This window comes from Macaca thibetana, chromosome 7 (assembly GCF_024542745.1).
Source record: "Macaca thibetana thibetana isolate TM-01 chromosome 7, ASM2454274v1, whole genome shotgun sequence".
Lineage (NCBI taxonomy): Eukaryota > Metazoa > Chordata > Mammalia > Primates > Cercopithecidae > Macaca > Macaca thibetana.
In genome coordinates this window covers 101,805,893-101,817,986 of record NC_065584.1, presented here as the reverse complement: position 1 = coordinate 101,817,986, position 12,094 = coordinate 101,805,893, and the positions used below count along the sequence as shown (strand labels likewise).

The 12,094-nt window shown below is 49.8% G+C and overlaps 1 protein-coding gene across 2 annotated transcripts in view; it reads right to left on the bottom strand.

The window, feature by feature from the left end:
- Positions 1-12,094, bottom strand: part of MFGE8 (milk fat globule EGF and factor V/VIII domain containing) — a 174,892-nt gene that overhangs the window by 10,926 nt on the left and 151,872 nt on the right. Inside the window, exons 2-3 of one of the 2 annotated variants that reach the window (XM_050797682.1) lie at positions 3,956-4,087; positions 530-661 (exon numbers count right to left, since the gene is read on the bottom strand). In XM_050797682.1, the coding sequence (XP_050653639.1) occupies positions 530-661; positions 3,956-4,028 (205 nt within the window). In that variant the 5' untranslated portion in view covers positions 4,029-4,087. Of the gene's footprint in view, positions 1-529; positions 662-3,955; positions 4,118-12,094 lie in introns of those variants that run through there. The other variant, XM_050797681.1, reaches the window with a different exon arrangement.

Here is a 12,094-nt window from a genome sequence, read left to right as displayed (position 1 = left end):
GGATGGCTCAGCTGGCCCAGACGTCTCCCTCCTCCCCCCGAGCTCTGTGATGAGGCCGCAGGTCAAACTTGGGCCAGGAACTGTCAGACTCTGAAACCAAGCCTGATTTACTGAGTTCCTGGGCCCCAAAAGACTAAGAATGTGTTTGTTTTCCCCTCTTAGGTAGAAAAATCCTCACAACTTAACCCTAATGCTGTGTATCTAGCTCATGGTGACTCAAGAAACAGCACTCCCACAACCTCCAGGGTGACCACAAGCCCTCACTCCTCTGCAGCAGCGTCAGGCCTGGCCAGCAGTCTCAGGACAGAGGGCCAGGCAGAGAGAAGGAAGAAACAACAGGACCCTTTTACCCCCTTGGTCTAACTGAGGCTCTGTCTCTCTCTCTTCATCTCCCCAGAGGAGGCCTTGACACCTCCACTGGGGTGGGGACGGCAGGGAGGGACTAAGGCCAGCACATGGCCTATGCCACCAGGGCTGTGGCTCAGGGTCTACTGCCAGAAACAGGCAACAAGCACCCCCAGATACTCACTCATCTCACAGTGGCTGCCCGCGTAGCCCTCAAGGCACGTACAGGTGTATGAGGGGAAGACGTCCCCTCGCACTTCTTGGGAAATCTCCTTGCATAAACCACCATTGTGGCAGGGGTTTTTGGAACAGATATCTGGGGACAGAGACAGGTAAGATGAGCAGGTGATCAGGAAGGAGCTGGGGACAGAGATGAGAAGTAGCAGATGGGCCCAGCCCAAAAGGACCCTCCACTCAAACTCAGCCCATTATCTCTTCCTCTCCCTCTTCCCCAGTCTGCTGCTGGATGGAGCCTGAGTCAGCCTAGAGCCAAGGAAGTCCACGTCTAGGCGAATCAGCCCACATAAGGGAAGTGCCCAGCTTTCCAAGTGGCCTGGGAGTGTCCAGAAAAGTGCTGGCTGACAATGGGAATGGTGCTGGGGACCACTGCCCACTGGCAGAAGAGCTGGCAGCTGGGGTCTGGAGAGGCAGGCAAGGTCCAGGGCAGGTCTCTTGGCAGCAGTCTGATTGCAAAGGAGGCCTATGAGGACTTTAAGGCAGGGGCAGTGGAAGGAAGCATTGTTCTGGCCCACCGAGCAGGTTCTGCCCACCAATTCAGGCATAGGTCGGAGTCACAGATGTCACCTCCAGCGGCAGCCCTGACTCAGGAACAGCACAATGATCATCCAGGAAACACTGAGAGGGCCAATGACCATGCTGGGCCCCTGAGACAGAGAAATCAGATGCAGCTCAGGCCTCAAGAAGCCAACGGGAAAGAGGCCAGCAAGTCCACAGATGAGGAACATTGCCCAACGCTCCAGAAGCCTGCATGAACCGTCACTGGAGGCAGGATTTCTGCTGGGGAGATGGAAGTTTCCCAGAGGAGGGAATATTCGAGCTGGGTCTAGAAGACAAAGTAAGGGGGGGTGCCAGACTGGGCAATGAGGAAAGAACGTTCCAAGAAAAGCAGGCGCACAGAGGGTGTGGTATGTTGGAGCACAGTTAGATGCAGCTGGAAGGGTAGGCTGGGGCCAGACTGGGAGGGATCTGAAGAATGACAAGTTTAGTTTTTCATCCTGCAGAGCAGTGGCTTTTAACCTTCCTTCACCCTCCTCACCATTGTCCACCAGGGGGGAACAATAAAAAAACAAAAAACAAGAAACAAGAAACAGAGATTCTCAAGTGTGAGATGGGCATGGGAAAGTCAGTTCCAATTGTGGGAGGAAGAAGGTTGAAAAGGTCCAAGTGCAGACATGCCGCTGAGCTCCCCTAGGGTGGGGAGCATCTGGTAGCTGCAGACAGGACCCTCTGGCTGAAATGCAGAAATCCCACCGAAGAGGGTGAAGGTGGAGAGCGTGGTGAGAGAGGAAGTCAGGGCAGAGGAGTGAAAAGGGTGATTTCAGAACCACCAGGGGGCAAGGGCTGCAGAGGCCACCAGGGCTTCTGAATGGGAACCTATATGACAGATGTGCACCATCAGCCTCAGTGGTGGAGAACACAAGAGGAGGAACAGGAGGGCCTGTCCTCAATCCCTTGACTCTGGAGGGTTGGCTGGGCCCAACAAGGGTCCTCTAGCCGACCTCAGCATCCCAGAAGGGCTGCCTGAGACCCTACACCCAAATCTGTCATTTGGAGCAAGACATGAGAAATCTTTTTGCCTTGGCCAGGCGCGGTGGCTCTCGCTTGTAATCCCAACACTTTGGGAGGCTGAGGCGGGCGGATCATGAGGTCAGGAGATTGAGACCATCCTGGCTAACACGGTGAAACCCTGTCTCTACTAAAAATACAAAAACTTAGCCGGGTGTGGTAGCACGGGCCTGTAGTCCCAGCTACTTGGGAGGCTGAGGCAGGGGAATGGCATGAACCCAGGGAACGAAGCTTGTAGTGAGCCAACATCGTGCCACTGCACTCCAGGCTGGGCGTCACACCAAGACTCCGTCTCAAAAAAAAAAAAAAAAAACACAGAAATCTTTTTGCCTCCCCTTCAGAGTCACCTATCCAAGGCTGGAGAGTCCTCCTGGAATCCCAAAGCCCCCAGAGAGTTCATCCCACTCCAGCAACACCATTAATGAGCGATCTGCCCTCAGAGCTCCGCCTCCAAGGGCCTGGGGAGCTTAAAGTGGCTCCCAAGGAGCTATTAGTCATTGGCTTTAAATAGCAGGTAATCCTTCCTCTGACCTGGCAGGCGGGGGTGAGCACTGACACAGACAGAGGCTTGGGTTGGGAATGGACTCTTACCTCCCAACTGCACCGGCCCTCTCCCTACACTGCTCCAGGGCAAAACGGTCCAGTGGGAAAAAGGGAAAGTGAAAGATGTACCCTACCCAGCCAGGTTACCTGTATGTAAGGTAGGTATGGTGTTGCCTCCTTCTGGAAAAGGCCAGATCACCCTGTATAAAAACATCTTTGGGACTTCAGAGTCCTGCTCTTTCGGGGACTTTCCAGTAACATTTGGCCAGGGTTCAGGTTGGGGGGTACAGAGAAGAGTAGAAAGGGGCTATGAAGATCCAGCTGTCTTTCACGGTGGCTGGGGAGGGCCAGGAGCTCCCAAGTTCCTGGGAGCTTGGAGCACTCTGGAAGTTCTAGCCCTAAGGGTCAGGCAGATCACAGGACGTAGGGCTGGGGCTCAGCTGTTACCTGCCTTGCTTCAGTCAATCCCATGAGAAAACGATAGAGGGGCCGCCTAAAGAGTCCTGGCCCTGACCTCTCCCAGCGCTCCACGGTGAATGGCTCGGGGCATCCGCAAGTCCAGCCTGCGAGGGGCCCAGCTGGGCGCCGGAGGCCTCCTGGGAGGCGGAGGAGGACCGGGGAAGATACAGCAGCCGGCCAAGGCCGCGGGAGGGAGGGAGTCAGGAGACTCCCATCAGCAAGCAGCCCTCTTCCAAGTTCCTCGCAGCCTCTGGGTCCCCTCCCGGGCCCCACTTACGGCCCGCATCCACTGCACCGACTCCCCAGCCCTTCCCTTATGTGACCAGGCACGGACAATTGGGAGCGCAAAAATCCAATGAACTGTCCAGCCAATTGGAGTTGGCGGGGAGTTGCCAGGACAAAGTTATCCAGAGAAGACTTATGCATACTAGAGTCCTTGAATCTCCCAGGTGGAAGGGGTTCGAAAGTCAAACGCAGTTCCCTGGCCTGATTTTTCACAAGGGAAAAGAGAGGCCCGACACAGCGAATTCCTTTGTCATTATCTGTAAGCCGCATCCTGGGGGCGGCAGGGCTGTCACCCCATGTCCCGAGTCCCAGCCCAAAAACCTCAGCGCAGAGACGGCAGGGGCGCGTCCCCCTGTCCCGCCAGGGAGCAGCGGGAGAAGCCGCCCCTCTGCCCGGCCCGGTCCCCGGGGCTTTGTCTAAGTTTGTCAACAGTGGAGGTGGAGGGAGGGCGCTGGGCAAACTTGCGAGCGGCGCGGGGAGGAGGGGCGAGGGCCAGAGGGCGGCGCGCTCCACTCACCCAGGGCGACGAGGAGGCTGGGGGCGCAGAGCAGGGCTCCGCACAGCGCGGCCAGCAGGCAGGGGCGCGGCATGCTGCAGGACGCGGGCGCTGAACTGGGAACGCTGGGCTGCTCAGACCCCGCGGGGTTCTGGCGCCTTCTCCTCTGGGACCGGAATAAATCAGGCGGCTCAGCACCTCCCACTGGCCTTGCGCTCCGCCCAAGCCGGCCAGAGGCGGACTCGAGGCGGGGCTCAGCGGCTGGGAGGGAATTGTTTGAAAGGAATTGGGGGGCAGGGGGGTGGTCCGCGATATCTGCCTCTTCCGCCACTGCCACACCGGCGTCCCGCGTCGTGCCAACGGCCGGGTCACGAGTCTTGAGTCTGCTGGGCGGGTAGAGTTCAGGAGGAGTTTTGTTTTTGTTTTTGTTTTTAAGATTTTTAGACTTGAAAAGATGCTAACTCTTTATTCATAATCAGATAAATGCAAATTAAAACTACCATGAGCGTCGTGTTTCCCTTCTCGGATCGGCAAGTATCAAGATGTTAACAAGGTTAGTGGAGGCTGTGGGGAACAGGTCCAAGCATGCTTCGCTGAAGACAGTATAAATTAGTTCAACTTCCGCAGAGGGCTATTTGGTAACACCTATCAAAACGGCAAATGCTGACACCTTAAGACCTAGCATTTCCACATAGAGAGATTCATTCTACAGAAACTCTCATGTGCAAAATGACATATATACAAAGATAGCATAGCAACATTGTTTGAAATGGTAAAATACTTAAAAAAAAAAAAAAAAAATCAGCGAACGTTTCTGTAAAGGACTAATAGAAAATGTTTTCTGATACGTAGGCCCTAAGTCTCTGTAGCAACTATTCATCTCTGCCTTTGTTGCAAGAAAGTCACCATAGACAAAATGCGAGGAAATGGGCACCTGTTTGTGGAAAGGGAATAAAACAGAGCAAGCCTGTCACCGTTGACTTTTTACTAAATGATTTGTACTTATCATGTGCAAATATTACCTGTTTACAAATAAGTGATTTTTAATAATAGTGTTTTGGCCAGGCGCGGTGGCTCACGCCTGTAATCCCAGCACTTTGCGAGGCCAAGGCTTGTGGATCACCTGAGGTCAGGAGTTCAAGACCAGTCTGGCCAAGATGGTGAAACCCCGTCTCCACTAAAAACACAAAAATTAGCCAGGCACAGTGGCAGGCACCTGTAATCTCAGCTATTTGGGAGGCTGAGGCAGGAGAATGGCTTGAACCCAGGCGGCAGAGGTCCTAGTGAGCCGAGATCGCGCCACTGCACTCCAGCCTGGGTGACAGAGTGAGACTCCGTCTCAAAATAATAATAATAATAATAATAATAATAATTAATAGTGCTTCAGACCGGGAGCGGCGGCTCACGCCTGTAATGCCAACACTTTGGGAGGCCGAGGCAGGCAGATCACTTAAGCTCAAGAATTCAAGACCTGCCTGGGCAACATGGCAAAACCCTGTTTCTACAAAAAAAGAAATAGAAAAATATTCCAGGCGCATGCCTGTAGTCCCAGCTACTCAGGAGGCTGAGGTGGGAAGATCACTTGAACCCAAGAGGTCGAGGCTGCAGTGAGCCAAGATGACACCATTGCATTCCAGCCTGGGCGACAGAGCGAGACGCTGACTCAAAAAATAATAACAATAGTAATAGTAATAAGTGTTTAAGTCAGACTAGCCAACAAACAAAAAAGAACAGTCACATATCTCCCCTACTAGCTGTGTTGAGACCTAAGTTGGGACTAGAGTCCACTGGCAAGATGCCTTTCTTAAAATATTCAGAAGCGGGGGGGAGGGCGCGGTGGCTCAAGCCTGTAATCCCAGCACTTTGGGAGGCCGAGGCGGGCAGATCACAAGGTCAGGAGATTGAGAGCATCCTGGCTAACACGGTGAAACCCTGTCTCTACTAAAAGTACAAAAAAAATTAGCTGGGCATGGTGGTGGGTGCCTGTAGTCCCAGCTACTTGGGAGGCCGAGGCAGGAGAATGGCGTGAACCCAGAGGCGGAACTTGCAGTGAGCTGAGATCGTGCCGCTGAGCTCCAGCCTGGGCAGCAGGGGAAGGGGAAAAGACATATAGGATCGACTGAATAATCACAGAAAAAGCATTTAATAACATCCAACACCTCTTTGTGATAAAACACTCAACACACTAGAAGTAAAAGGGAGCTTCCTCAACCTGATTTTTAAAAATCTATGAAAAACTGCCAGGCACAGTGGCTCACACCTGCAATCCCAACACTCTGAGAGGCGTAGGCGGGCAGATCACCTGAGATCAGCAGTTCAAGACCAGCCTGACCAACATGGTGTAACCTGGTCCCTACTGAAAATACAAAAAGTAACCAGGCATGGTGGTGCACACCTGCAATCCCAGCTACTTGGGAGGCTGAGGCATGAAAATCACTTGAATCTGGGAGGTGGCAGTTGCTATGAGCCAAGATTGCACCCCTGCTCTCTAGCCTGGGTGACAGAGTAAGACTCTGTCTCAAAAAAAAAAAAAAAAATATATATATATATATATATTAAAAACCCATAGCTACTATCATGCTTACTAGTGAAAAACTGAATGTTACCCCTAAGCTCAGGAATGGGACATGGTGGTCTGCTCTCATCACTTCTATTTCATCACTGTGCTGTAGATTCCAGCCAGGACAATTAGGCAAGAAACAAAAAACACATTCTCATTGGAAAGGAGGAGGTAAAACTATCTCTATCTCTATTTGCAGATGGCATGATCTTGTGTATAAAAAGCCCTAAAGAATCCACATACACACACACACAAACACAAACACTCAACTATTAAAGATAACAAATGAGCTAAGCAAGGTTGCAGGATACACAATTAATATACAAAAATCAGTTGTATTTCTTACACTAGAAATAATTCAAAAATGTAATTTTTAAAAAGCCCATTTACAATAGGATTAAAAAGAATAAAATAGGAATAAATTTAACAAAAGAAATACAAGACCTGGCCGGGCATGGTGGCTCATGCCTGTTATCCCAGCACTTTGGGAGGCTGATGTGGGTGGATCACCTGAGGTCAGGAGTTCAGGACCAGCCTGACCAACATGGTGAAACCCTGTCTCTACTAAAAATACACAGAGTTGCCGGACGTGGTGGCTGGCACATGTAATTGCATCTACTCAGGAGGCTAAGGCAGGACAATCGCTTGAACCCGGAAGACGGAGGTTGCAGTGAGCTGAGATCATGCCACTGCACTCCTGCCTGGGCAACAGAGAGAGAGATTTGTCTCAAAAAAGAAAAAGAAAAAAGAAAAAAAAAAGAAATACAAGAGCTGTACATTGAATACTACAAAACATCATCAAAAAAATTAAAGATTTAAATAGATGGAAAATTATCCCCTGTTCATAGGTTGGAAGACTTGTATCGTTAAGATGCCAGTACACCACAAATTGATGTACAGATTCAATACAATCTCTGTCGAAATTCCAGCTGCACTTTTCGCAGAAATTGACAAGTTGATACTAAAATTCATACGGAGGCCCAGCGCAGTGGCTCACGCTTGTATTCCCAGCACTTTGGGAGGCCGAGGCAGGCAGATCACGAGGTCAGGAGATTGAGTCCATCCTGGCCAACATGGTGAAACCCCGTCTCTACTAAAAATACAAAAAATTAGCCGGGCGTGGTGGCGGTGCCTGTAGTCCCAGCTACTCAGGAGGCTGAGGCAGAAGAATGGCATGAACCCAGGAGGCGGAGCTTGCAGCGAGCCGAGATCACGCCACTGCACTCCAGCCTAGGCGACAGAACAAGACTCCATCTCAAAAAAAAAAAAAAATGCAAGGGACCCAGAATAGCCAAAACAATCTCGAGGGAAAAAAAACAAAGCTGCAAGACTAACATTTCTCAATTCCAAAACTTACTACAAAGCTATAGTAATCAAGTCTTCTAATTAGAATTTACTGTTCCTAATCTGTCTCTCTTAAATTTGCAGTCTCTCCTATAGTTCTTATCAAACTTTGCCTCATATTGGAATGATGGTCGTAATACCTGTCACTCGATTGTAAGTCCTGATATATGGAATAATGTCATATCTATTCCTGTCATCCTAGCCCAGCACCTTTTATATAGAAAGATATCCACCAACAATGTTACTTTCAGTCGCCTCCCTGTGACCAAGCTTCTCCCAGAGAAGGAAGCTGCCCTGCTCAGGGACATATGACCCATCCCCAAACCACAGGCTCCCTCATGGTCTTCAGGGTTGGGCCAAGAGGGCTCACCAGAAACCCTCTGGGGTTAAATTAATGATACATACATAGTAAACAAAAATACTGTTAAAGCCAGGTGCGGGGGCTCATGCCTGTAATCCCAGCACTTTGGGAAGGCAAAATGCCTTCTCAAAAAACAAACAAACAAAAAATTATGCTAAGTGAAAGAAGCCAGTCACAAAGACCATGTTGTATATTATTCCTTTTCTATGAAATGTCCAGAAAAGGCAAATCTATAGAGACCAATGGTAGATAAGCAGTTGCCAGGGGCTGGGGTGAGGGGAGAATGAGGAGTACTGTTCGTAGATACAGAGTTTCTTTTGGGGGATGATGAAGATGTTTTGAACATAGTGATAATGGTTGTATGACCTTGTGAGCATACTAGAAACCACTGAACTGTACGTTTTTTTGTTGTTGTTGTTGTTTTTTGTGAGATGGAGTCTCGCTCTGTCACCCAGGCTGGAGTATAGTATAGTGGCTCAATCTTGGCTCACTGCAACCTCCGCCTCCCAGGTTCAAGCAATTCTCATGCCTCAGCCTCCCAAGTAGCTGGGATTACAGACGTGTGCTTCTACACCCAGCTAATTTTTGTATTTTTAATAGAGACAGGGTTTCATCATGCTGACCATGCTGGTCTCAAACTCCCAACCTCAGGTGATCCGCTGGCCTCGGCCTCCCAAAGTGCTGGGATTACAGGCATGAGCCACTGTGCCCGGCCTCTGAACTGTACATTTTAAGAGTATATTTTTGGTTATGTGAATTTTATTTCAATAAAAAAGAAATACAACACCTCAGAAATGCATCTCACGGCCGGGCGCGGTGGCTCAAGCCTGTAATCCCAGCATTTTGGGAGGCCGAGACGGGCGGATCGCAAGGCCAGGAGATCGAGACCATCCTGGCTAACATGGTGAAACCCCGTCTCTACTAAAAAAAAATACGAAAAACTAGCCGGGCGAGGTGGCGGGCACCTGTAGTCCCAGCTACTCAGGAGGCTGAGGCAGGAGAATGGCGTAAACCCGGGAGGCGGAGCTTGCAGTGAGCTGAGATCCGGCCACTGCACTCCAGCCTGGGTGACAGAGCGAGACTCCGTCTCAAAAAAAAAAAAAAAAAAAAGAAAAGAAATGCATCTCGGCCGGGCGCGGTGGCTCACGCCTGTAATCCCAGCACTTTGGGAGGCCGAGGCGGGCGGATCACAAGGTCAGGAGATCGAGACCATCCTGGCTAACACGGTGAAACCCCGTCTCTACTAAAAATGCAAAAAATTAGCCGGGCGAGGCGGCGGGCGCCTGTAGTCCCAGCTACTCGGGAGGCTGAGGCAGGAGAATGGCGTGAACCCGGGAGGCGGAGCTTGCAGTGAGCCGAGATCCGGCCACTGCACTCCAGCCTGGGTGACAGAGCGAGACTCCGTCTCAAAAAAAAAAAAAAAAGAAAAGAAATGCATCTCAGATGGCAGGTAGAGAATGCTGTGAACATAGCACCCTTACCAGTTAATGCCACTTACTCCTGCAGAACAGAACTTCCTAATCACCCTCACTGGCTTTCTGCCACCCACTTGGAACAACTGCACAGTTACCCAATTAAGACACATTTAATCATTGAGTCATTCAAGAAACATGCATTGAGCACTGACTTTGGTTAGCTTTATGACTGGAAACCTCAGCTGCAGATTAGCCTCACTTGGGAAGATTCTTCAAACACAGATGACCAGGCTCCCCCCAGAGGAATCAAATCAGAATCACTGAGGTGGGGCCTGGGCGTCAGTATTTTTTAAGTTCCTCAGATGAGGCTAATGTACAACTAGGATGAGAACTACTGGATAAACCCACTGTGAGAAGAATCGAAAGACCTAGGTTTTGAGACCAGGAGCTGACAAGGGGGTTTAACAGGGGAGGGGAGTCATGGAGAGGAAGGGGATTTTCCTGTATGATTTTATCTTTATAGAGTTCAGTGGGATAGCATCTCCTTGGCTTGAACACTTTTCTTATCCAGTACGAGAGCATCATAGCATTACAGGATTTGGTTAGATTTTCTTTTCTTTTCTTTTCTTTTTTTGAGACAGAGTCTCGCTCCGTGACCCAGGTTCAAGTGCAGTGGCTCTTGGCTCACTGTAACCTCCACCTCCTGGGTCAAGCGATTCTCCTGCCTCAGCCTCCCAAGTAGCTGGGAATAGACCTGTGCCACTCCGCCCAGCTAATTTTTGTATTTTTAGTAGACACAGGGTTTCACCATTTTGGCCATGGCTGGTCTCAAACTCCTGACCTCAAGTGATCCACCCATCTCAGCCTCCCAAAGTGCTGGGATTACAGGTATGAGCCACCACACCTGGCCAGAATTTGGTTAGATTTTCTAACAATAGTATCGTACTGTGATCATATTAAACAGGAAGGCCATTGAAAACTTTCAGGTTTTTGTTCATATAATGGCAGAGAAGGCCAGGCACAGTGGCTTGTAATCCCAGCACTTTGGTAGGCTGAAGCAGGCAGATTCCTTGAGCGCAAGAGTTTGAGACTAGCCTGGGCAAGCAACATGGTGAAACCCCGTCTCTACCAAAAATTAGGTAGGTGCAGCGGTTTGCGCCTGTGGTCCCAGCTAATCGAGAGATTGAAGTGGGAGGATTGCTTGAGCCGGGGAGGCAGAGGTTGCAGTGAACCAAGATTGCACCACTGTACTCCAGCTTAGGTGACTGAGTAAGACCCTGTCTCAAAAAAGAAAAAAAAAAAAAAAAGGGAAACCAGAGATACCTTCGCTTTTTAGCTAGTCCGTGCCACCACACACACACAGAGAGAACATAGTCTGTTTTCCAGAGACTTAACAAAAATCAGTTAAATTGATAAAACTTAGTCAATGAATGGGGCTATGGGGAAAATAAATACATTTATGCCTAATTGATGGAACTATGAGTTGGTTCAGTGTTTTTGGATCACAGTCTGTAACAAAATCTACAAAACTCGACCAGGTAAAACCGCCTTTGCAAAATTATGACTCAGACAGTGAAAGAGATCTAACTTAACTGACTCCATCTTGCCTCTTCTAACCTCCAAGCTATCCTTGTTTGTCCCTGGGCATAGGCTGAACTAACTTTGGGAGAAACATGGTTTATAGTTTAAACAAGGACGGTAACAGCACTTTCCCAAAGCAGACATCCTTCTTGCCTGGGGACTAGATTGCCTTTGTAGGACTAACATTAGCCACAAGATTAGAAATTATGGTTTAGGAGTCATGCAGTTGAAGGCTACAAGATTCTGACTGTCCCTAAACTGCTCCCAAGATCAGTGCTTGAGATATTTTGCAGGCCTTGCACTGGATGGATCAGCTGGCACCACTCAGATAATAAACTCGTTCATCCGATCTTGTGGCCTCCACGCAAAAAAGGACTCAGCACAAGAAGACAGCTGCGATTCCCTGTGATTTCATCCCTGACCAATCAGCACTCCTGGCTCACTGGCTTCCCCCACCCACCAAGTTATCCTTAAAAACTCCACTCCCCGAGCCGAGCACAGGGGCTCACACCTGTAATCCCAGCACTTTGGGAGGCCGAGACAGGTGGATCATGAGGTAAGGAAATCGAGACCATCCTGGCCAACGTGGTGAAACCCCGTCTCTACTGAAAATACGAAAAAAAAAAAAATTAGCTGGGCATTGTGGCATGTGCCTGTAGTCCCAGTTACTCAGGAGGCTGAGGCAGGAGAATAGCTTGAACCAGGGAGTCGGAGGTTGCAGTGAGCTGAGGTCGCGCCACCGCACTCCAGCCTGGCGACAGAGCAAGGCTCCGTCTCAAATTAAAAAAAAGGAGCGCTCGGGGAGACTGATTTGAATAGTACTAAAACTCCGCTCTCCCGCACAGCCAGCTCTGTGTGAATTACTCTTTCTCTGGTACTCTCTCTACTGGCGAGGCGCT